The sequence below is a fragment of the Salvia splendens genome, chromosome 8 (assembly GCF_004379255.2).
Source record: "Salvia splendens isolate huo1 chromosome 8, SspV2, whole genome shotgun sequence".
NCBI lineage: Eukaryota > Viridiplantae > Streptophyta > Magnoliopsida > Lamiales > Lamiaceae > Salvia > Salvia splendens.
In genome coordinates, this window is record NC_056039.1 from 31,164,664 (window position 1) to 31,185,877 (window position 21,214).

Sequence of the window (21,214 nt, forward strand, 5' to 3'; positions counted from 1 at the left end):
TAAACATTCAAATAGAAGAAAATGCCTAGGGCGCCCCACTGCAGGTGGAAGGGCAGGAGGATAAAATGGTAACGTGGTGGTGCATAGGACGGGCTTTAAGGCGCCCCAATGTGGATACTCTTATTACCATTTCCCTATTTAAAAAAGGGTGATGCTAAATGGCCATAATATGGCTAGCCATAAACTTAAAATATTAATAAATATTTGTGTGATTAATGCTAATTCAACAAAATCGATACACCTCAAAAAGAGTAAACATGTTGAGACTATTGTGCCATTTACTTGAAATATACAACTCCTAATATTTTTTATGCAAATATAAGTATAACCCATGTAGTTGAATTTTTTTTATTTTTAATTTATTATGTAGTTTGTAAATGCATATTAATCACAATAATTAACTATGGTTGACAACCGTCATTTATACCAATACAAATTCGACAATTCACTTCTTATAACATTTGCACCTCATGATACGCAAATTATTGGAGTCAGTATTTTCAGAAAATTATCATCCGTACAATTACAAATTCATTAAATTTGCTTTATTATATATATTGAATTTAAGTAATTATAACATTGCAATAAAGAGAAAAAAGATAATTATGTAAACACAACTATATCATAGTATATAAAAATAATTAGTATGTTTATTTTTAAAATTATATTATAATGCACCCTACATTTTTAGTATAATTGATAATTTAAACTATAACATGATTAAATATTATAGACTATCTAATTGTGTTACAACTTAGTTATTATTGATTTCAATTTAATATGATCAGTTGAAAAACATTTAGGGAAAGATAAAAACTTAATCTTAGACTAAAAAATTGTTTAAAAATAAATTACTGAAAATAGAAAATTATAAAATAAATAAATTAAAAAAGAAATGTAAATATCGGATTAAGGAAATGAAATTGGAAAACAATTACAATTAAATAGAAAGGGTAATAGAAAGGGTAATAGTGTAAAAGTATTGGAGTATTAAATGACCTATTTGAGCTATAACATCTAAATTTTACTAAAATGTCATTTTATGGCCGGCCATAATGTGGCCACATAGCATTTCCCTTTAAAAAAAGGGGAAAAAATAAAAAGATGATTTGAGAGATGAAATTAGATGGCAAACTTGAGTTTCCAGGCAAGCATAAGATTTAATTGATTTGGGGTCCCCAGATACTAAGGGTATCCACTATAAGGCGGACAAGTCCAATAGCCCCACCCCAGTTTTTGTCCATAGTCCCAGTTTTATTGTCTACAGCTCAAAATTCTATTTCCTTCACTATAGTGGACACCTCCAATAGCCCACAAATTTTGTAATTAAAATAATCGCAGTGTAAATAAATAGAAAACGAGGTAATTAAAGCCGAATATTCGTTGTATTGCAAATCGGTAAAATTATACAACGAATAATAAAAATAAAATACAACTAAAAACTCTGCCACCGTCTACTCGGTGTCGGGGTCGGCTTCCTCGTCGTCTTCTTCTCCTCCTCCTCCTCTCTCGCTGCTGCCGGCCGCGGTTTCCCCAGGAGCATTATCAACCAACCCTAGTCGACTCTCAATCCGAGTGACGAGCCGCTTGTAGACGTTCATGACGTATGGATTTTGTGAAAATGGTGAAAAATAGGGGGTGGAGAGTGGTATTTATAGAGGTAAATAAAAAAAATCGAAATTGAATCCGCTGCACTGGTGTCCGCCCCCTATGGGCGCCGCGCCTATAGGCGCGGCTAATTCTCCCCAGCTGCGAGCTCGCCCCAACCCCGCCTATCCCGCGTCCACCACCCCTACCGCCCCCAAAATGTTGTCCGCCCGCCCTCCGCCCCAACCCGCGGCTATAGCCGCGGGCTCTCCATAGTAGACACTCTAAATGGACCAAATGATTACTGGACAGGCCAATAATAAGTTGTTTAGACGAATGATATCATCCACTTTTGCACTCGTGGCATTTCTGTCTCTACTGTCACAGAAATAGAATAGATTATAAATTTTCATAATTAAACCTAATTGAATTGTCAGGAATCAGGCTGGTTCAGTTAAGAGGCATGGAATTTATGGAAAGATTAATTATAGTTTAGGACTCAGTGACTCACCCTTTTAATGTAGTGGCAAAAATGGTTTAATCTTCCAAAAATAAAAAATAGAAAACCCCAATAACACTAGGAACTGGACAATATCTTAAACATGGCAAAAGGTCCACATCATCATCCGTATTGTCAAATATTAATAAATCCTCGTATATCTCAACTGGGCTCTACTTTGATATTCAATACACATCAAAAAAATTATTTAATATAAATTAAATTAAAATATAGGAACTCGAAATGGAAAATAATACTCGCAAGTAGAACACCAAAAATGATCCCACATGCATATACCTAAACAATAATAGTACTAAGGTAAGGTTTGGTGGTAGAATTTAATAAGAAGCAAGATAGATATGATTGTTTGGAGAGTTATTTAAGTGAAAAGTAAGATAAATGAATTCATGCCCTACCCATTCAAGACATGAATCTAAGACTTGGAGAAAAAACCTCCTCAAAAGCCATATACACCTAATATTTGCACGCCATCCTTCATTATGCATTTAAAGGGGATGCAACACTTTGGCCCCAAACTTGATCAACCATAAACATAAACAATTAAATTTACTTGCAAAATAAAAACTACTACATCTTCATAAATTCAATGAATCACAGTATTGAAGAAAAGGGCCAGATCAAAGTAAGAAAATCAAAGGCTGAAATCTGCAGCAAAAGCAGATTCTTGCATGTATACATACATAAACAAATTTGAACCAGCCACTTTTTTATTCATTTTTTTATTTTTTCCTTTTTCACCTCTTCTCCACATCACAAGTAAATGTCGGAGCAGAAACCAGTCTTTCTGGTCAAAGCAATAAATGAAGGAAAAAGTAGTCAACATAATCACTAAAGAATCACCTTTCTCGAAATTCTTTTTGCCAAAATAAATCATAGAAACAAACTCATCTTTGAAGGTCGCAATAAGAGCATCCACAATGACGGCGAGCGTCGGCTAGCCGATTTCCGGCGCTGGACGGTGCGCTCACCGAACCATTACAGCCGGCCAGCACCAAATTGGCGAGCGCACGCCGATTCCCGAGCGCACGCCGATGCGCTCGCCGATCGGCTGGCCGCCATTGCAGGCTCTCGATAGGCCAGCCGATTTTTTATTTATTTTTATTTAATTTTCGAAACACTATGGCTGGGCTATTGCAACGTGGATGCTCTAATTCCCCTAACCTAAGATAAAAAAAATTCAATCTCATTTACAGCATTTAGATAAAAGAACCAAGAAAACAATAAAAAACACAATCGAAGAAAGCCCAATCGCAACACCAAGAACAACCTTACTCGGCCCATTGTGATGCTTCTTCTTCTCCACCACATTGTCGTCATCATCATCATAATCGTCGGAGCCATCGCTCGAATCATCCCCCGACGAGCCCTTCGCCGGCGGCGGCGACAGCGGCAGCCCGTGCTTATCACAGGCAGCGATCCCAAGCTTCAATTTTGACCCCAAAACCGTGTGATTGTAGCAAAGATTGGAATTTTGACCTTCCTTGAACACCTCCAATCCCTTTATAAACGTGGCATTGAAAGGCAGGACGCCGTGGAAGGAGTTGCTTGCGAGATTCAAGTACTTCAGCTTCTTCATATCTCTGATGAAATTGGGTATCGTTCCGTTGAGCTGATTGAAGCTCAGATCAAGATGCGTCAGCGAAGGCAACGCCGCTAGCGACTCCGAAATCGGGCCGGTTAGCGAATTTGAGGAGAGGGAGAGATTCTAGAGGGAGGGTGGTGGGAAGATTGAGATGGGCGAGATTTTCGAGACGGGTGAGGGAAATTGGAATCTTCCCTTTGATGTGATTGGCGGAGAGGTCGACGGAGGTGAGATTTGGGTGCCAGTGTTTGGGGAGGGAGATGTTGAGGGAATGGAGGGATTTCATGGGGGCGAGGATGATGGTGTGGCCGCTGGCGGAGATGGGGACGGAGGAGACGGTGAGGGCGGTGAGATTGTGGAGGCGGCTGAGCCAGACGCCGGTGAGCTTGTGGAGGCTGTTGAGGCAGGTGAAGGAGAGGAGGTTGGAGGAGAGTTGGGAGGGGAGGCGGATGGGGTGAGGGGGCAGTGGGAGAAGGTGAGGGAGGTGAGGATGGAGAGGGATTTGAGGGCGACGTCGCAGGAGGTGGCGGAAGGGGGAGGAGGAGTCGCAGGAGGCGGTGGGGGAGGTGCAGGGGTTTTTGGAGGTTGAGGGATTGGAGTGCCAGGAGTTGTTCGGGGTCGAGGGGTGAGGAGGAGGATCGGGCAGGGAGTTTTGGGGTAGGGGTGGGGGCGGAGGTGGCGCGTGGTGGAGGAGTTGAGAAGGATCTGGTGCCATTTTTGCCATTGTAAATTTGTAATAGTGAGAGATTTAGTTTGTAGTATAGGTTTGCTGTAGAGTTCGTTCTTTTTTTTTTTTTTTTTTTTGGTTCTAGGCTAGTAATAGAGTTCCATTTTAATGAAAGAGTGTAGTGTTCTTCCGACTTAAGGAGTGACCCATAACTGTTACGCGTCATTATTAATGAAACATACAAGCCTTATGCGTCTTCTGTTAGTGACGCACAACCATTATGCGTCGTTAAAGACGCATAACTGTTATGCGTCTTAGTGTAATGACGCATAACGGTTATGCGTCTTTCAGTCAGGTTTTAACAGCAGAAGGCAGAAGCAGCGCACATAATACACTCTCAATTCCTCTCTCGATTTCATGCGATTTTCGGCGATTTCCAACGTTTTCTCCATAAAATTCGGTAATTGTTCTTCAATTTAGCTACATTAATCATTATTAATGTTTTTTTGATTTTATTTGTTAGTTTTACCCAATTTATTAAATTAGGGCTTGTAGGAAAAATGTCCATAATTGTTGTTTTTTTAAATATTTTTTATGCAGAAACCATGAAAGTATTTGTAAGTTCGTATTGGGGTGGTAGAGTAGTGCAACTACCACATATGAGTATTGTTTATGAACCACCTCGTGCGAGGAGCTCGATCATATTAAATTCATGTGTTTCTTATTCTGAATTGGTAGCAATGGTCTGTGATGCGATGAGAATAGATATGAACCAAAACACAATTGAATTATTATGGAGACAATGTATGGTCTTTGCTTCCGGTATGAGTTATACATGTTCTGTGATTTGCAATGATGAAAGTGTGATGTTTATGTTCAAAAATGCTCAAAATTCAAGTGGGTTGGAGTGTCCACAATAAACATGTCGGAGTGTCCACAACAACGTGTTGAGGGGTGTGAGAGAGTTGCCTATTAGAGCGTTGGTGGATTTGACATTTTGGGGGGTGTCCACAACAAACATGTCGGAGTGCTACAACAACGTGTTGAGGGGTGTGAGAGAGTTGCCTATTAGAGCGTTGTTGGATTTGACATTTTGGAGGACGGTACAATGGTGGGTGCAGAAGAAGACAATAGAACACACCGAATGTGATTTAACCCCATGGGCGAGGGACAGACTTGCTAAGAATGACTCAAAGGGACGAAAACATTACATTACTGTCATTGACCGGAAATTGCTGGGATTCGTCGGATGAAGTCGACCCTAGACGATTTGTTCGCTTGGTTCGCTGCTTTCTGCCTTATGCGAAGCTTTCTGCCTTCTGCCTGTTTTAAAACCCGACAGAAGACGCATAAGTGTTATGCGTCGCTAAGAAAAGACGCATAAGTGTTATGCGTCATTTAAGAAAAACGCACAATGCTTATGCGTCACTAAATAAAGACGCATAATTCTTATGAGTCATTTAAAAAAGACGCATGATGGTTAGGCGTCTCTCTATTAACGACGCATAATGGTTATGCGTCACTCCCTGAGTCGGAATACAACTAAAACGCTTCATTAAAATGGAATTCCATTAACATGCATTACCAAAAAAAGAATTTTTCCGTTTGTTGTACTACAAAAGTTATCGTCAGTTTTATGAAGGGAGGGATGATGAGTGAGTGAGTGAGTGAGTGAGTGAGTGAGTGACAGTTGGTGTGAAGTAATAATACCCCTGGTTTTGTCTATATTTACGTTATAGCACTAAAACTTAGAGCATCCACAATAAGAATAGCACAACCATAGTCTAGCCACAAACTCCTCCTGCCACATCATCAGTACTAAAAATCCTCCTGCCACATTATCAAAACAAACAAATAGCCCAACAATAGCCTAACAATAGTCTAGCCACATCACTCAAAATTATATAAAACAAATAATTAATAATCACACAAAATCTGGAATTAAATTTACGACACAGATACGGGAAAATTCAATTATATTATTAAAATTTAAAAAGTACATTAATTAAAAAAATTACATTAATTAAAAAATTACATTAATTAAAAAAAACCTGCTTCCGTCTCACTCCTCGTCGCCTCCGTCGCTGTCGCATCGGACCCCATCCACCTCCCACGGGTACCGAGGGAGTTTGAGACCCGCTCGTCACTGAAGTACCTTCGTTGTTGTTATCAATTTCGCGTTGTTGCTCTTGTACAGAAATTAAGATAGAGAGAATACTCGTTAAAACAAGCGGTGCAAATGTAAATGACGTGCAAATCACGTATATATAGTGTTTCGAAAATTAAAAAAAAAATCCGCTCGCCGATCCGGAGCCTGCAATGGTGGCCAGCGGATCGGCGAGCGCATCGGCCAGCGCTCGGAAATAGGCGTGCGCTTGCCGATTTTTTCGCCGAAATTCGGCTAGCCGATTACAATGGTTCGGCGAGCGGACCGGCTAGTGCCGGGATCGGCTAGCCAGTCCGCTTGCCGCCATTGTGGATGCTTATGAGTTCTGATATTCGGCTAGCCGATCCGCTCGCCGCTATTGTGGATGCTTATGAGTTCTGATATTCATTGCAAAATTGAAGAAAAGTTGGATAGACCCTTCCATTACCTTCTCCAACTGCCCCCTTACCCCCATCCTATCTTCCTACGGCATTTATTACCGATAATTAATATTCCTAAATTCGATGATTAATCTACTATTATTGCTTCACACAATCATGACATTATAAAGAACTAGAAGAATAGTAACTCCACATTAAATTCAGGTTGGTGGTGCGTGACTTAGAGTAAGATCATTAGCAATGGAAGGTCGTCTCAAAGGATTATTTTATTTATTTTTAGGGCATCCACAATGGGACGGCCGATGGCACGCCCGATGCGTGCCATCCTCTGCGGGCGCCGTCGTCCGCCCCATTGTGGGTGCCCGCCATCGTCCGCACCCTACGCCCACGTCCGATGCATTGTCCGCGGTTGAAGCGCGGACGATGGCATATCGTCCGCGCCATTGTTGGCTCGACAGACGATGGATGCGGACGATGGGCTATCGTCCGCGCCATCGAGCACCCCATTGCGGGATCGGCGGACGATGCCACGCGATCTTCGGGGGTTGATCGATGAGTTGCACCGAGAGTTGAGAATTGCGTAGATTAGCCAACTTGAATCGTGTAACTTTTGTGTATTTATTAATGCAATATTCGCCGATTTTTGGTTACTCGTTGTGTTTTTAAATTATTTTGCATTATATATTTGAAAACATTTAAATTAATTAATAAAACAATATTAAAACATATATGGCGTGCCTTAGGGCACCCCATTGCAGGTGAGAGGGTAGGAGGATAAAACTGCTGAAGTGACGCGCCTTAGGGCGCCCCATTGTGGATGCCATTATTATTATTATTATTATTATTATTATTATTATTATTATTATTATTATTATTATTATTATTATTATTATTATTATTATTATTATTATTTCTACGTTAGCATTTATCGAAGAGCCTATCTTCCTATAATGGAAGGGTTTATTCTACTTTCCATTCATTTTCTCATCATCACTATTTTATTTTAATTTTTTACACTTATAAATTTAATATGTTATCAAATTAATTAAATTAAAACACACAAATAATATAATACATAAAATAAATTTTAATTGATTCCAAATATGTGACAACTTATTAATTAGTAGATGAAAACCTAAATTACAAGAATTTTATTTTAATATATTAATCTTATACCTATAATAAAATGTAAGTAAGATAAAATTTGTAGAATGGGAGGTCAATTATCAAAAATAGTATTTTCTTGGTTCCACTCTAAGTAATGCTACTATATTTTTACTTTCAAAAAAATAACATATTTCTAAACATAAAAAATCAGGGACGGAGGGAGTAGTCCGTAAATCATAATGCAGTAAGATAGTTTGATCAAATGATAAATTGTTTGACTATTGGCAGGAGAGATAAATCAAAAAAGCAAATAATAAGCGGCGGTGCAAATCCCTTGGTCTTGTTCTAAAATCATCTACTAAATGAACACATTACAGAAGATTGAAATTGCTCCTTCAAACCCACGTATTCAAATTAAACTAAAACAGTAATCAATCTGACCAAACACGTCCACCATCATTCTTTTAGTACAAAATAAAAACCCAAATTTGAAAAGAGGTTCCTCCTCTCTAACAATCAATGGAGATGCAGCTGGCCGCAGCCGCCGATGCATCATTGGTGCTGACGAAGGGGTCGATCTTCACCCATATGAGAGAGAAAACAGAGGCCAAAAGCACCGACCACAGCACAACAATGGTGGGAGTCCTATTCTGCCGCCCCATCAGACCTTTGAGGAACGGATACAGATGAAGAATCACCCAAAACGCGAAGAACACTTTCCCGAACAGCGGGCCCCACGACTCGTACCCGCTGTTCAGCGCGTCTGAGAATCCCGCCACCACTCCCACCAGGTTCATTATCAGGATCGTCGTCGGCGGGATCAGCACCGTCGTCCACTTGAATACATACAGATCCGCAAACTCCCCGTCGTCTGCCGCCTTCGCCGTCACCGTGAAGTTCGTGTCCACTCCCGCCAGCATCTTCAGGAACCCCTGGAACACCGCGAAGAGATGCGCCGAAACGCCGCCGATCACCCAGAACTGCTCGTTACGCCACAGCGCCTCGATGCTCACCCCGCTCCACCGCAGCTCGATCACGCTCGTCAGGATGATCGATATGAAAAGCCCTAGAAACAGCACGCTCGCCAGATTCGACAGCTGAAATCAATTCAGATCTAATTAGACAAATTGAAAAAAATTAGGGAAAAATTGGAAACCCTAGCCCAAATTGAATTACCGTGGGGATGATGAATTTGCCGGTGACGAGGCATATCGCGGGGAGGGTGCAGTATGCGACCAGAGGGAGAGAGGTGAAAGGGTAAACAATGGTGTTGATGTAGGCGAGGCGTTGCAGCCATTTGAGGCGGCCGGCGCCGAAGCCGTACCACAAGGGGCAATGTCTGCTCAGGAAGATCTCGACTGATCCCAACGCCCATCGCAGAACCTGGTGCAGCCTGTCCGACAAGTTGATCGGCGCAGATCCCTTGAACGCCGGCCTCAGCGGCATACAGTAGATTGATCTCCACCCGCGGCATTGCATCTTGAATCCCGTCAGAATATCCTCTGTAACCGACCCGTAGATCCAACCGATCTCTTTCCCCCATGTCGTTTTCTCTTCATACCCGCAGCCGATCACATGGATTGCTTCTCTGATCAGCGTTGATGGATTCGCGGAATCAGCCACTCCTCCGTTTTCCAGCAGCGTCGACTCGATGAAGACGCTAGACAGCCCGAAGGTCTTCTCGAAGCTCATCTGGGAGATGAGCATTGACCTCTCGTGCTCATCGTAATCTGCACAAGATCATAAACACGGTGAGCTTCAGTTGCTATGAAATGAAAAGAATTATGTAAAGAAACTGACTGTCGATCTCTCTGAGGTTGAAGATGGCAGCGTTGAGGTCTTCTCGTTTGGCATCACGATACGTCTCTGCGAAATCCTTCTCCTTCGCCGGCTTCTTTCGACGACAGCAGCAGCAAGACGACGACGATGACTTGGCAGGCAGAGTAGGTAGATTTGAAGGGCCATAGCCGTAAAGGGCTTGTCTGTTGAAGACACATCCTGTCCCGACATACACTGGTCCTTGAATTCCATCCAACCCTTTCATGTTCACCTGCAATAGTAGAAGTAAATTTATGGACAAGATTGTAGTAAGGATTTTTTAGTGAATGGAGAAGGGTCGTTACGTCGAAGAAAACTGTGTTACGGTTGGCATATCGATCACTCTTGTCAATGCCATCGAACCTCTGGGGGAACTGCACATAGCAGACATCGCGGCCGACTTGAGGATCCATGTAGAAACACATTGCCTCACGAATAGCCTTGCTGTTGTTCACGTAGTGATCACAATCGAGATTGAGTATATACGGTGCATTTGTTAGAACCGCAGAAACTCTTATCTGAAACAAGATTATCATCAGCATTGTCATCATTCTCTTCGATTGGAGATGAAAGATAGTAAAAACGCGGCCATACCAGAGCATTTTCTGCACCAGCCTTCTTGTGATGTTGGTAACCAGGTCTCTTCTCTCTAGAGACATAAACCAACCTCGGCAGCTCATTGCCATCGGTATCGTGTGCGCCTGTGTTTCCTAAAAACACCTAAGATCGAACATGGTTTCGACAGTGTGAGTTGATATTGGTGTATCACAAGAACATATGTATGAATGGTGGTACTAGATTGAACCTGAATCATTCCAGGATGATCGCGGGAATTGTTTCCCGGCCAAGATGTTCCATCAGCCATGATCCACCCTTCATCTGGTGTTTTCTGGGCCTTTGCTACTAAAGCATTTATCCGAACTTTATACTCTTCGTAGTCTCTCTGTAACACAGTAGAACAAAGGATGATTTTCGAGACAAATCTAGAGGAAGAGAATGGATCAATGCTGAAGAATTCACGTACTTTCATTGCTCTGCGTTCCTTGACAAAGGAAGGTTGGATTTTATCCTTCAAGTAGTCGATCTTCTGTGAGAAGTAAAACTCCGGGGCACGAGGCTCAATGGAGAATTTCTTGCAGAAGGGCACCCATTTCCTTGCAAAATCAGCCGTCTCTACAAGGGACTCGAAGGTAAGCATGGCTGCACCATCATCAGATACATAGCAAGAGACTTTATCAACCGGATAATCCACTGCGAGGATCGAGAGGACTGTGTTTGCTGTTATCAAAGGAGGCTCCTTCAATGGATCCACTGTACTCACAAAGAAATCCACAGCAGCAAGCTCAGACGGCTCTCCCTCGCGCTCATACCTAGAGTATCATCAGATCACAAAATCTTAAGCAAATCTTGTCATGTTTTAGGTGAAGAAGAAGAAGAAGAAGAATGTAAGGTGAAAGAGAAGAGACCTAGCAGACAAGCGGTCAATGAAGGTCTCTCTGTTGATAGGACACCATTTGGGGAACTGATCGAGCACCCAAGAGAAGGCAAACCATATCTCACAGATGACAGAAGTCAGCCATAGACCAAAGGCACTATCAACAGGATGTGTGACACGATATTGGAAGAAAAAGGCTAGGATGATGAGTCGCATGATGATCACAGCTCTGTATGCTGTGAGCTGGGATTTCGGTATAGGGATCACTCTGGAAAGTGGCTGAGAAGCATCCACTGACCTGCATTTTTTGATGTTAAGACATACTCATCAATTAAGTGATCAAACAAGAAGATGTATATCTATTATAATGGATGCAGAATGTGTTGATGTAGTTATTGTGAAATGATGCAAGTTTCAGTGTGCTTACTGAGGTTGGCCATCCATTTGCTGTTCAGTTGGAACTATTTCTGCCTTTTTATCCTTTTTGGGAGCTTTGCTCTTCTTGTTCTTCTTGTCTTTCCAACTTTCCACCCGATTCTTCCATATCGGATTTCCAGAATCATCCATGTATTCTTGGATATAAGACAAGAGTAAGATCATAAGTTTCTCATCCAACAATGTAGGAAGATAGATTTCATTTTTTATTATTGTTAAAATTGTTCACTCACCACTGTCTATTGTGGAAACAGTACTGATATTTCTAGCATGAACTCCAGTTTCCTGCAAAAACATTCAAGCATATATTGGCATTCCAATAAACATTGAAACAAAGTATAATCACAAAGTAACTTTTCATCTTAACAAAAAACATTATGATGCTTCTTGCCTGAGAAGTATGTATAGTTGGAATATGATTGCCGGATTCTTCAGCCGCTGCTGCACCATCTGTCCATTCAATACATTCAAATCTTGAATGTTTTATATACAAAAACATATATTTTGAGAAAAAAAATGTGAAACATGACAACACTCAGATCTCAATTTGCTCATTATGAAAACATGCATCAAAGCTGTGATCAGGTGAATATTCAGTAAAAGCAAAATCGAAAGAGTAGTAGTACCTTCGGCATAAGGAGTGGCACAGCGGATGCAGGCGGTACGGCCTTCCTTGATCTCGTAATCCAAACAATGTTGGCAAATGGGATAATTGCATTCATTGCAGGCTACAAAGACTTCACCTTTGGAGTTTAATCCCACTTGTTCTCCACAAGTGTTGCATATGGGAATTCCAGATTCCATCATCTTTACTTTGCCACCTTCTGCAAATAGCAGGTTTCTAATTCTCCCCAGAGTATTTTCTCACTCAGGCTGGAAGTAGAAGATTTCCAAGTATGGCAATATATATGTGGAAATGATTTGAGAGACAAAATCAAGGAATATAAGTGTTGTGTTTGATGAAGATGAAATAAAATTGGGAAAGGCTGTTGAGTTTGGTGGAATGAAGCTTTAAGCAGAAGGTGATGGAGAAGGATCATCTTTTTTTTCTTTTTCTTTCTAATTTCTGGTTGAAAGATTTCAAAATTTTTGCGGGAATTGTAAGGCAGGTTATGGTTGGGGACATACATCTCTCAACTGACTCAACCAACTATTCTTCATCTTCAAGGACTCTTAACTCTGGAATATTACAGATTTGTCCTCATATATTCGGGTCTTCTCAAATAGGCCCCTGAATTAATGTAGTTTTACACTGTATCAGTCCTTGTCATATAGTTTGGTGTTATGTTTTATTTTGTTTGCTTTTTTGATCATTGCCATTATAATTTATTAATAGAGTAGTAAATTGTCTACAAGTATGCATTTACAGCATTTAACCTGGTGTAAAGCTATCATCATTTAAATGTGAAACTTAAGTAGCAAAAGAAGAGTAAGGAATGTTAACATGTGGAGTTGAATTAAATCTTATAATGGCCTATATGAACGGTCAAGTTTTGATATAGCACGAAATTCATCATAAATAATTTGTGAAATGTTTTAAAATGCTAATTTTTCTTAAGTTGCTTATTTGCTAACTCATCAACGTAGTGTATTAAAAATGTCAATATGATCACATTAAAATGTCAACACATATTTGTGTTGATATTTTAATAAACTATGTTAACATTTAAATATTAATGTCAGCACAATGTATTAAAATATCAACTTAAGTTTATGTTGACCTTTCATTATCATCGGATCACACTCCTATAATTTGTTATATAATTGGCAAATATAAAACTTATTTCGTCGAATTCATAATTATGTATTCAGTGCAAAAAAGAGTAACCGTAGTTATCCAAACTAAATCCTCAAAATTAACATTTCATGAAATGAACAGAAAGCAAGAAAGATATTGCAAAAATAAATCTCTCTTACGAGCAAAATACATTGAAGAAAAAATATCTTAGGAACATATAACACTAAATTCAAGATTGCCACCACAAACTGTCATTTGTTGTGATGTGTGGCAGGTTAATACAGATCTCAACAGAGTCCAAAAAGATAAATAGTTCATCCACTAAATGTGGCATTCTGGGAATTTAGCCAATTGTATAAACCTTTACTAGTTTAGATGTATCACAGACAACTAGATTTTCCGAATCTGAGGGAGTTGTGCAGAGCCAATTCACCTGATCAGACAAAGATACAATCATAAAAATGCCATAGTGAAGAAGGGTGAGGTGAGAGTGGGACACAAGCTTTGTATATACCATATCAAGAATGTCTAGCTCACCTTTCTACTCAGAGTAATGCTGGAACATAGAATATCACTGCTGCCGTTGCTAGTTTGACCACCATCATGTGATTTCATCCAATCCCAGACTTTTACTGACTTATCGTTTCCACCAGAAATGATAAACTTCCCTTTCTCTCCAAACATAGAAAAGCTCCTGAATAACATATAATGGCGGCGGCAATGAATAAAACTTCTTTTAAATGTGTGTGAGAGAGAATGCAAAACAAAAGAGTATTACTACAAGCAGTTGGCAGTATCACTTACACAGAGGATACTGCAGCCACATGTCCTCCCTTCGAGTAGTCCAAATGTAGGTTTCCGTCATTTTGATCTACGGTTGGGGAATCCTCTTTTGGTTGTGATTTAGTACCCGTGTTTGGCTTTGATGTATTTTTGGATTTTTGAGAAGCATGTTCGGGCTCAAGATTAATTACATTGACAACACCATCACCCCTAGCCACAACACAGATCTTTCCAACACTATCTACAAAATCAAGGTCAGGAACTACTAGAGCATGCACAAAAGCTGGGTTATAGCACTGTCCAGCGTTGCCTCCGCTGCCTGCAAAAGTTTTCATTTAAATAAATTAGAAATCAATATGTGTGGGATAGAAATTCTGAATGCAAAAAAGGCATGGGATAAAAGTTCTGAATGCAAAAAAGGATAGTAGTATAATTTAACATTTATCTGCCTATTCACAATGGAACATGATTTTTATTTAGCAAGATTGGAGTCTGAAACAGGAGAATAAAGTATCACTGCATTTTTTAGTGCAAAAGTTTAGATAAATTAGAAAGCATATGTATGGGATAGAAATTTTGAGTGCAAAAAAAGGCATGGGATAAAAACCAAAATGATAGTATAATTTAGCATTTATCTGCCTATTCACAATGGAACATGATTTTTATCTAGCAAGATTGGAGTTTGAAATAGGAGAGCAATATCATGGAAAAATAAACAGTGCCCCTTTCACCTCAACCTAAAGCATTCTAGAATAAAGATGATATCACATAAATACTGAAAATGGGCCACTTTTACTAATTCGAGCTAATGAAAGTTTTATATCATCCTGGAAATCTGGAATCCAACTATGTACTACAATTACTTAAACTCATGAATGATTAAGAAATTTTTATTTTCGTCTATTTCAAATTCAAACCAGCTATACTGAAATCAAGCATATAATATTTTTTTAGGGGGGAGTGTAATATTATCACGGGAAGCTGCTTAAGAGCAGCACTAAGTAGTACATAGAAATTAAGAGCAAAGCACAAGGCACTCATACCAAAGTCCATAATTTTGTTTGGACGCCCTTTGGAGAAGTCCCAAAGCGCAAGTTTTGAATCCAGACCACCAGTGATGACTACAAAAACATGACATAAGAAACAAGGATAATTAAGTAGACCACAAAAACAAAGTGTAAACTGTAAAGCACAAGGCACGGATAGATAAGATTTATTTTCAATAACAGAATATGTCCAGCAGGGGTACAGTTCTCTAAAATACATAACAAAATGGGATACAGGATAGTTTTTATTAAAAGTCACATGAGAGCTACGTAGATTGATGAGGTGACCTGAACAAAGCACACTGAACTCATTTACAAGATAGCTTCAATTAAAAATCACATGAGAGGAATGTAGATTGAGGAGGTGACCAGAATAAAGAACAATAGAGTCATTTAGAATCAGATATATTACTAAGAATACCTTCCCAAGATCTCCAAGGAAGGAACTGGACACTGCTGCAGATCTGAAGAAACAAGTTAATAATGGAAAGGCATTAGAGATAGAAAAGTCATCAAACAGAAACACAAGGAATTTCTTAAGAAACTAAAAGTGCCTCACTACCTTGGCAGAATTAAGGTCAACAGGAAAAGCTTGAAAGAAAAGTGATCAGCAGATCTGAGTATTGATGCTCGGAAGGAAAAGAAGAATGACAATCTGATGAGTTTAAGCTGAATGCCCTATGAAAAACCAATCTATATTACAAAGGAAAGGATACACTCTGATGACCTGCTCTCAATGTTTTGTATAGACATCGTTGGTGAACATCAACGATCTGCAAGGATGGCAATCATCATAACATCTTCGATGAACTCATTTGTGTATAGTACCCATGACAAGGAAACCACATGAAGAAGAAGTGCATACCTTTACATCTCCCGCATCATCTGCAGCAGCTAGAAAGGACGATTTTGGGTGACAAGCAATCTGTACATTGTAAATGATGACACAATTTTGAGTAATCACCATAAATTAGGTTTGATTGTACTCCATATTATAGTAAGTTAGGAGAAGATGTTAGCCAAAACAAAGCTGATCACTCCTGTCTGACTAAGAAAACAAATTGACTTATGGAGTTGATCACTAATTCCTTTTCAAGTAACAATATGCTTTCTAACCAACCAGTCAAATCAAGAAAAAAATCTACAATAGAACAAATATGAATTAAGATGGCATACCTGATTTATCTCATCCTTATTATAATTGTAACTTTCTAGCTGCTTCCACGAATTCGTCTGACATATTTAACGAGGCTGTTAGTAATAGCATTAGCACTCACTTTTAGGCATTATTAATGCAAAAAACAACCTTCATAGCAAAAATGAAAATAAAATGTAAATGGCCACAAAAGTGAAAAGAGACTTGTAAGCACAATCTATCAGAATAAGGATTATGGTTATTGGTTTCTGACAAAATAGTAACAATCTGAATCATTCACATAACAAAGGTGACGAAACAACGAGAACCGTCATGCGTAGAAATTAAGATCCAATATTGACCAATATTCTCAGTAACAAAATCAAAGCATACCATATGTAAATCAAAGCACTTGACTTCATTTTCTACAGAAACATAGATGGTCTCTTCATTCCCTGCAGCATGTATGGCAAAAAAACTCCCATCAAAAGAGATAAAGAAACAGCAAAAATCATTTTATGCAAGAAAAGTACCTGAGAAATAACTAAGAGCATAGAAGCATACTATTATTATTATTAATGAGCAAGTGTATTCTAATTGTGTATCACAGCTGAAAAAGGGGAAAAATTAAACCACCAGCAGAAACTACTTACCCTCCAACTATCAAACACTAGCTCAAAAGCAAACTTGTAGTTACAGAATAGGCAGACTTGCATTCATTCACTCCAATAAACGAGATCAATACTCTTGTTTAGGTAGTCAAAGTTAGCTTGACATCTTATCCGATAATATGAGAAGAATTTATTAAAAACAGCGATAAAATCTAATACTATTAAACATCAAAACAAAGTCCACCCAAAATAGGAGAAAAATCACAAACCTGGCCTGAAGCATAAAGATGAAACAGGGTTCCCATTCCCCACATCCATAGAGAACAGCATATCTTTGCACCGCAAATCATAAAAGCAAACGCGACCATCCTACAATTGGAAAGCAAATTAAGAACACTGAAAGTAGATAGAAGAGGTACATCCATAAAATGTTACTGCATGTCAGCAACTTTAAATACGGAAAAACTTGTTATTCGAGCTCAATTGAACTGTTTTTAGACGCAGATGATGAATTAGAGTGTGAGAGGACGAGACCTCGGCGGCTGTGGCGATGAAGCCTGGTCGGGCTCGGGAAGCGATGCAACAAGTGGCGGCGGCGCTGTGCCCTCTTAATCGCCTCGGCTCCGTCATATCGGCGGCGCGTTGAGGAATTCGCGCTCTATTAATTATGAAAATTAGATTTAGCTAAATTCCTAACAAAATTCGTGCTAATAATAATACCTATTGATTTCGTTACTGTAACAAAATTCAACCGTTTCTCTATCTTTTCTTCGAGGCATACTTTTATCTTAGGCTAATTTTGTCTCCAAAATTACGGGCTTATGGGTCATGGGCCTACATCGGGCTCATGTTTCTGAACATCTTGTAAATCACTTGTCGCCCTCACGCACCGGCCCAACAGATTAATGAGAAAGTAAATCATTATATAATCTCAATTTGATATTTTACAACCACCTTATCAAAATACATAATTCAATATCTCCAATTACTTTATAAATTCATATACCTAATCAATTTATACACACACTGACTGCACCATAGATATCGTCACCGGCAAATTAAATAAGAAAAAAAAAATCGAATCAATGAATGTGTCAATGTATACTATAATGTACAAACAAGAGCATGCCTGGCTTTATTTGAATCTACAAACAAGGCAGCCCAAATTGCTATTTACAATTACAAACTTCCAGAACAAGAAAAAGAATTTGAATGTTTCGAACTCTAAAAAAGAAGAAAAACCATAACCAAACGCTACTTAAAAGAAAAAGAAAAAAAGAATATTAACACGTAAGCTTTTCTTCAGATCATGATCATCATCTAACAGCAGAAGCCACTGTGTGGGCCCAGGATTTGAGGCTATCTTTGATGTCCATCTCATTTGTTGCAGCAGCAGGAAGAGGAAGAGGAAAAGGAACCCTCCATTTCATCAACCTTTTCTCTTCCTCTTCATAAAAATCCCACGCTTCTGATAGGTACGGCCTCCCTCTCATTCTAGAAGCTTCCTCACTCCTTCTCCTCCTCTTCTCTTCGGTTTCTGGAACACCGCATTCTGTGCTCTGCCCAAACTTTTGCAGGCCGGGGACGATCTCAACGAGGGCCCGGTCCTCCTTGGCTTCTTCCGAGAACACGAAGCCCATGTCGATGAAGCCCTTCACCTCTTCGAACTCCAGCTGAGACATGCTTTTGCTCAGCTTCTTCTTCCTTCTCATGTCGTGCTGCTGTTTGATCACGGCTTTCTTCATCGCTGGACTTTTCGGAATTTCCAATGAAACCGAAACCTCTTTGTCGGAGAGTATGGTTTGGAGGTGGGGTTTTATTATAGAGGGAGAGGTGGAATTCTTTGTTGTGAAGCTTGACAGGTCGTCGCTCTTTGATCTTCCTAGCAACGATATTTGGCGCGAAACTTTTTGATTTGATGGTTGATTCGGTTGGGTTTGAAGGGATGGAGGGGTTGGGGTTTTTTCGAGGATTCCGAGGTGGAACCACATCGAATCGAAGAGGTTTAGAACAGTTTCAGCTTCCATATATGGCTGCGGCGGCTGATGAAAAATTGAAAGGTATTGGATGTGGTTTGTTTGGATTTTGAGAGGAGTTGGTTTTATATATGATGGTGTCTGAATTTGTTATGGACGGAAATGCCCTTGCCCTCAGAATTTCCAAACACGTTTACTGTATGATTGTGAATGATTAAAACAATTATAATTGGATTAATCTTGTTTCACGGTATGATTGTAAATATACACACAATTTACAAAACTAAATTGTATAAAAAAAACTCTGGTCACAGACGAACCAATCAATTGTTTTTATATATAAAAAAATCATTTGTTGTATGATCGTGTATTCGTGTTTGTATCCAATCCCTTGGCGAAGGGTATTTTCGTAAAGAGACGAGAATATACCGTTCATACATGGCATCTTTGAAGTCGCAGTTGACCCGAAATAATACTTGAGGGCTGCGTAGTTTGATTAATTAAACCACTTTCCACTCTCACGTGCAAACGCTACTTAGTCATCTAATCACGAGAACTTCGATTGTTTAATGTTGTATTTGTCTTGTGTAGAAATTTCACTAAGTCAAAAAACAGAAACTTCGTAATCCCACGATAACAATTAACTAAATTTCCAGATTAAAAAATACACGGGACGGCGGTCTATGATTCTCTTTTTATTGTACAAGTTAGAATTAATATGTTATTTAATGAATATATGTTAGTTGATATTACAATCAAACATACATCTTACTATATGCATCAAAGAGACGAAGTACAGAACTAAATACTACTTTCATCCGTCCCATGTTACTCGCATTTTTCATTTTAGGTCATAAATTTGGGATTAATTTTTTAGTGTAATTAAATTAAAAATTTTAAGTGTAATTAGACATCACTTAATAAAGGAACTCTTAACTTAAATTAACATATTAATTAAATGCATTAATTTTAACTTAAACTATAAATAGTGTAAGGAGTTTGTGACGAGCCGAAAAACAACAGTGTAAGCAACATGAGACGGAGGGAGTATTAATGCAGCTTATCCAAATGTTAGAAATATAGAAATAAAGAAAGAAAAAAGCTTTGCGTGCAGTAATGTAACTATTTACAATTAGAGAATAACTAATATGCAAACTGAGAAGATGAACTAGGGAAATTATTACGAAGAGAAATGAAGAAACTAACAGTTCTGTTGAGTTGGGGATGATCCCTCTTTTCACAAAATAAATTATATGTACATCAGTTAGTACCATCGGATTGGCGTATTATTTCAAAGATAAAATGACTTCCTCCTAACGTGTAGAAGAACTTTTAAATTCATGCCTATATATAGGCCTAAGCAGGGGTCTTGGAAAGGCCTTACATTAAGACACTTCAATAGACGATGCCAGTTGTGGCCAAGTGGAGGCCAAAGGGAATGTGTACAAAAGTTGTTACCTCAATCTTTAGGAAGTGGATGAACGCAAAAAGATGAGTAGATAGTAAAAGGGAGTTAGAACATAAACTTTTGTACTAAATTGTACTGCGGGGCAAATCTCCTTTGGCAGTAGCTTCTTAAGCATCTAGCTTACGCAACTGCCAGAAGAGTAATACCCTGTAATACAAATGTACACATGCATCTCCAGTAGGGGCTATTGGTTGTGACCGATAACAATGAGTATAGAAAGATGAATATATAAAAAATTAGATAGAACTTAAACTAGCATAAGAGTTTGTATTCAGTTGAATTGCGTGGCAAATCTCCCTTGGCGGTAGCTTATTAAGTGATTAGCTTGTGCTACTGCCAGAGGAGTAATTGCCCCGTAACACAAATATACACATGCATATCTCAAATATTGTAATGTTTGTTGTGATCAATATGAACGAGTGGGTTCATGTATATATAGTGTACCCCAATGTCGTACAAATGGTACATTCCGCAATCATTCTTTATGCTCTAATTCGTCAAAAAAGAGAATGATTTCAATTGATTCCGACTCCATACATGCATAATATATTGATATATAGATCCACCAAATAATTTCTTTATGTTTAAGTTTGCTACAATGCTTGTCGATCGGAATCTAGAAGTGACAAGATTTTAGAACATATACAGAGACACACTAAAAAGATACTAAAACATATGGCAGACCAAAGGCATTTATAGAAATTAGTTAAATTTGTTAAAATAGCTAAAACAAAGATGAACATTGTTGTCTCGATGGAT

The 21,214-nt window shown here is 39.0% G+C and overlaps 2 protein-coding genes and 1 pseudogene across 2 annotated transcripts; all 3 read right to left on the bottom strand.

The window, feature by feature from the left end:
- Window positions 1-1,977: 1,977 nt before the first annotated feature.
- LOC121746067 lies at window positions 1,978-4,582 on the bottom strand (annotated as a pseudogene).
- Window positions 4,583-8,321: 3,739 nt separating this feature from the next.
- On the bottom strand, window positions 8,322-17,736 carry LOC121746068 (cellulose synthase A catalytic subunit 8 [UDP-forming]-like). Its single transcript, XM_042139994.1, has 23 exons — window positions 17,546-17,736; window positions 17,281-17,380; window positions 16,794-16,855; window positions 16,442-16,498; window positions 16,131-16,190; window positions 15,982-16,038; window positions 15,687-15,729; window positions 15,263-15,340; window positions 14,241-14,538; window positions 13,974-14,130; window positions 13,785-13,869; window positions 12,325-12,561; window positions 12,090-12,148; window positions 11,932-11,983; window positions 11,691-11,835; window positions 11,295-11,561; window positions 10,853-11,198; window positions 10,634-10,771; window positions 10,423-10,548; window positions 10,134-10,346; window positions 9,811-10,060; window positions 9,187-9,740; window positions 8,322-9,107 (listed from the first exon to the last, which is right to left on the bottom strand). Exons 1-23 carry the CDS (start codon window positions 17,639-17,641, stop codon window positions 8,520-8,522), a joined length of 4,068 nt encoding a protein of 1,355 aa, XP_041995928.1. The 5' UTR covers window positions 17,642-17,736; the 3' UTR covers window positions 8,322-8,519.
- A 591-nt stretch (window positions 17,737-18,327) lies between these two features.
- LOC121746070 lies at window positions 18,328-19,038 on the bottom strand. The gene has a single exon (XM_042139995.1). The coding sequence runs from the start codon at window positions 19,036-19,038 to the stop codon at window positions 18,328-18,330; it is 711 nt and encodes a 236-aa protein (XP_041995929.1).
- Window positions 19,039-21,214: the final 2,176 nt, after the last annotated feature.

Excerpts from the sequence above, each read along its gene's own strand:
- LOC121746068 (XM_042139994.1), bottom strand. The coding sequence starts at position 17,641 with ATGACGGAGCCGAGGCGATTAAGAGGGCACAGCGCCGCCGCCACTTGT. Across the intron at positions 10,549-10,633 it reads ATCATCCTGGAATGATTCAG|GTGTTTTTAGGAAACACAGG; the intron begins GTTCAATCTAGT and ends GTTCGATCTTAG. Across the intron at positions 10,061-10,133 it reads GTAACACAGTTTTCTTCGAC|GTGAACATGAAAGGGTTGGA; the intron begins GTAACGACCCTT and ends CTACTATTGCAG.
- LOC121746070 (XM_042139995.1), bottom strand. The coding sequence starts at position 19,038 with ATGGAAGCTGAAACTGTTCTAAACCTCTTCGATTCGATGTGGTTCCAC.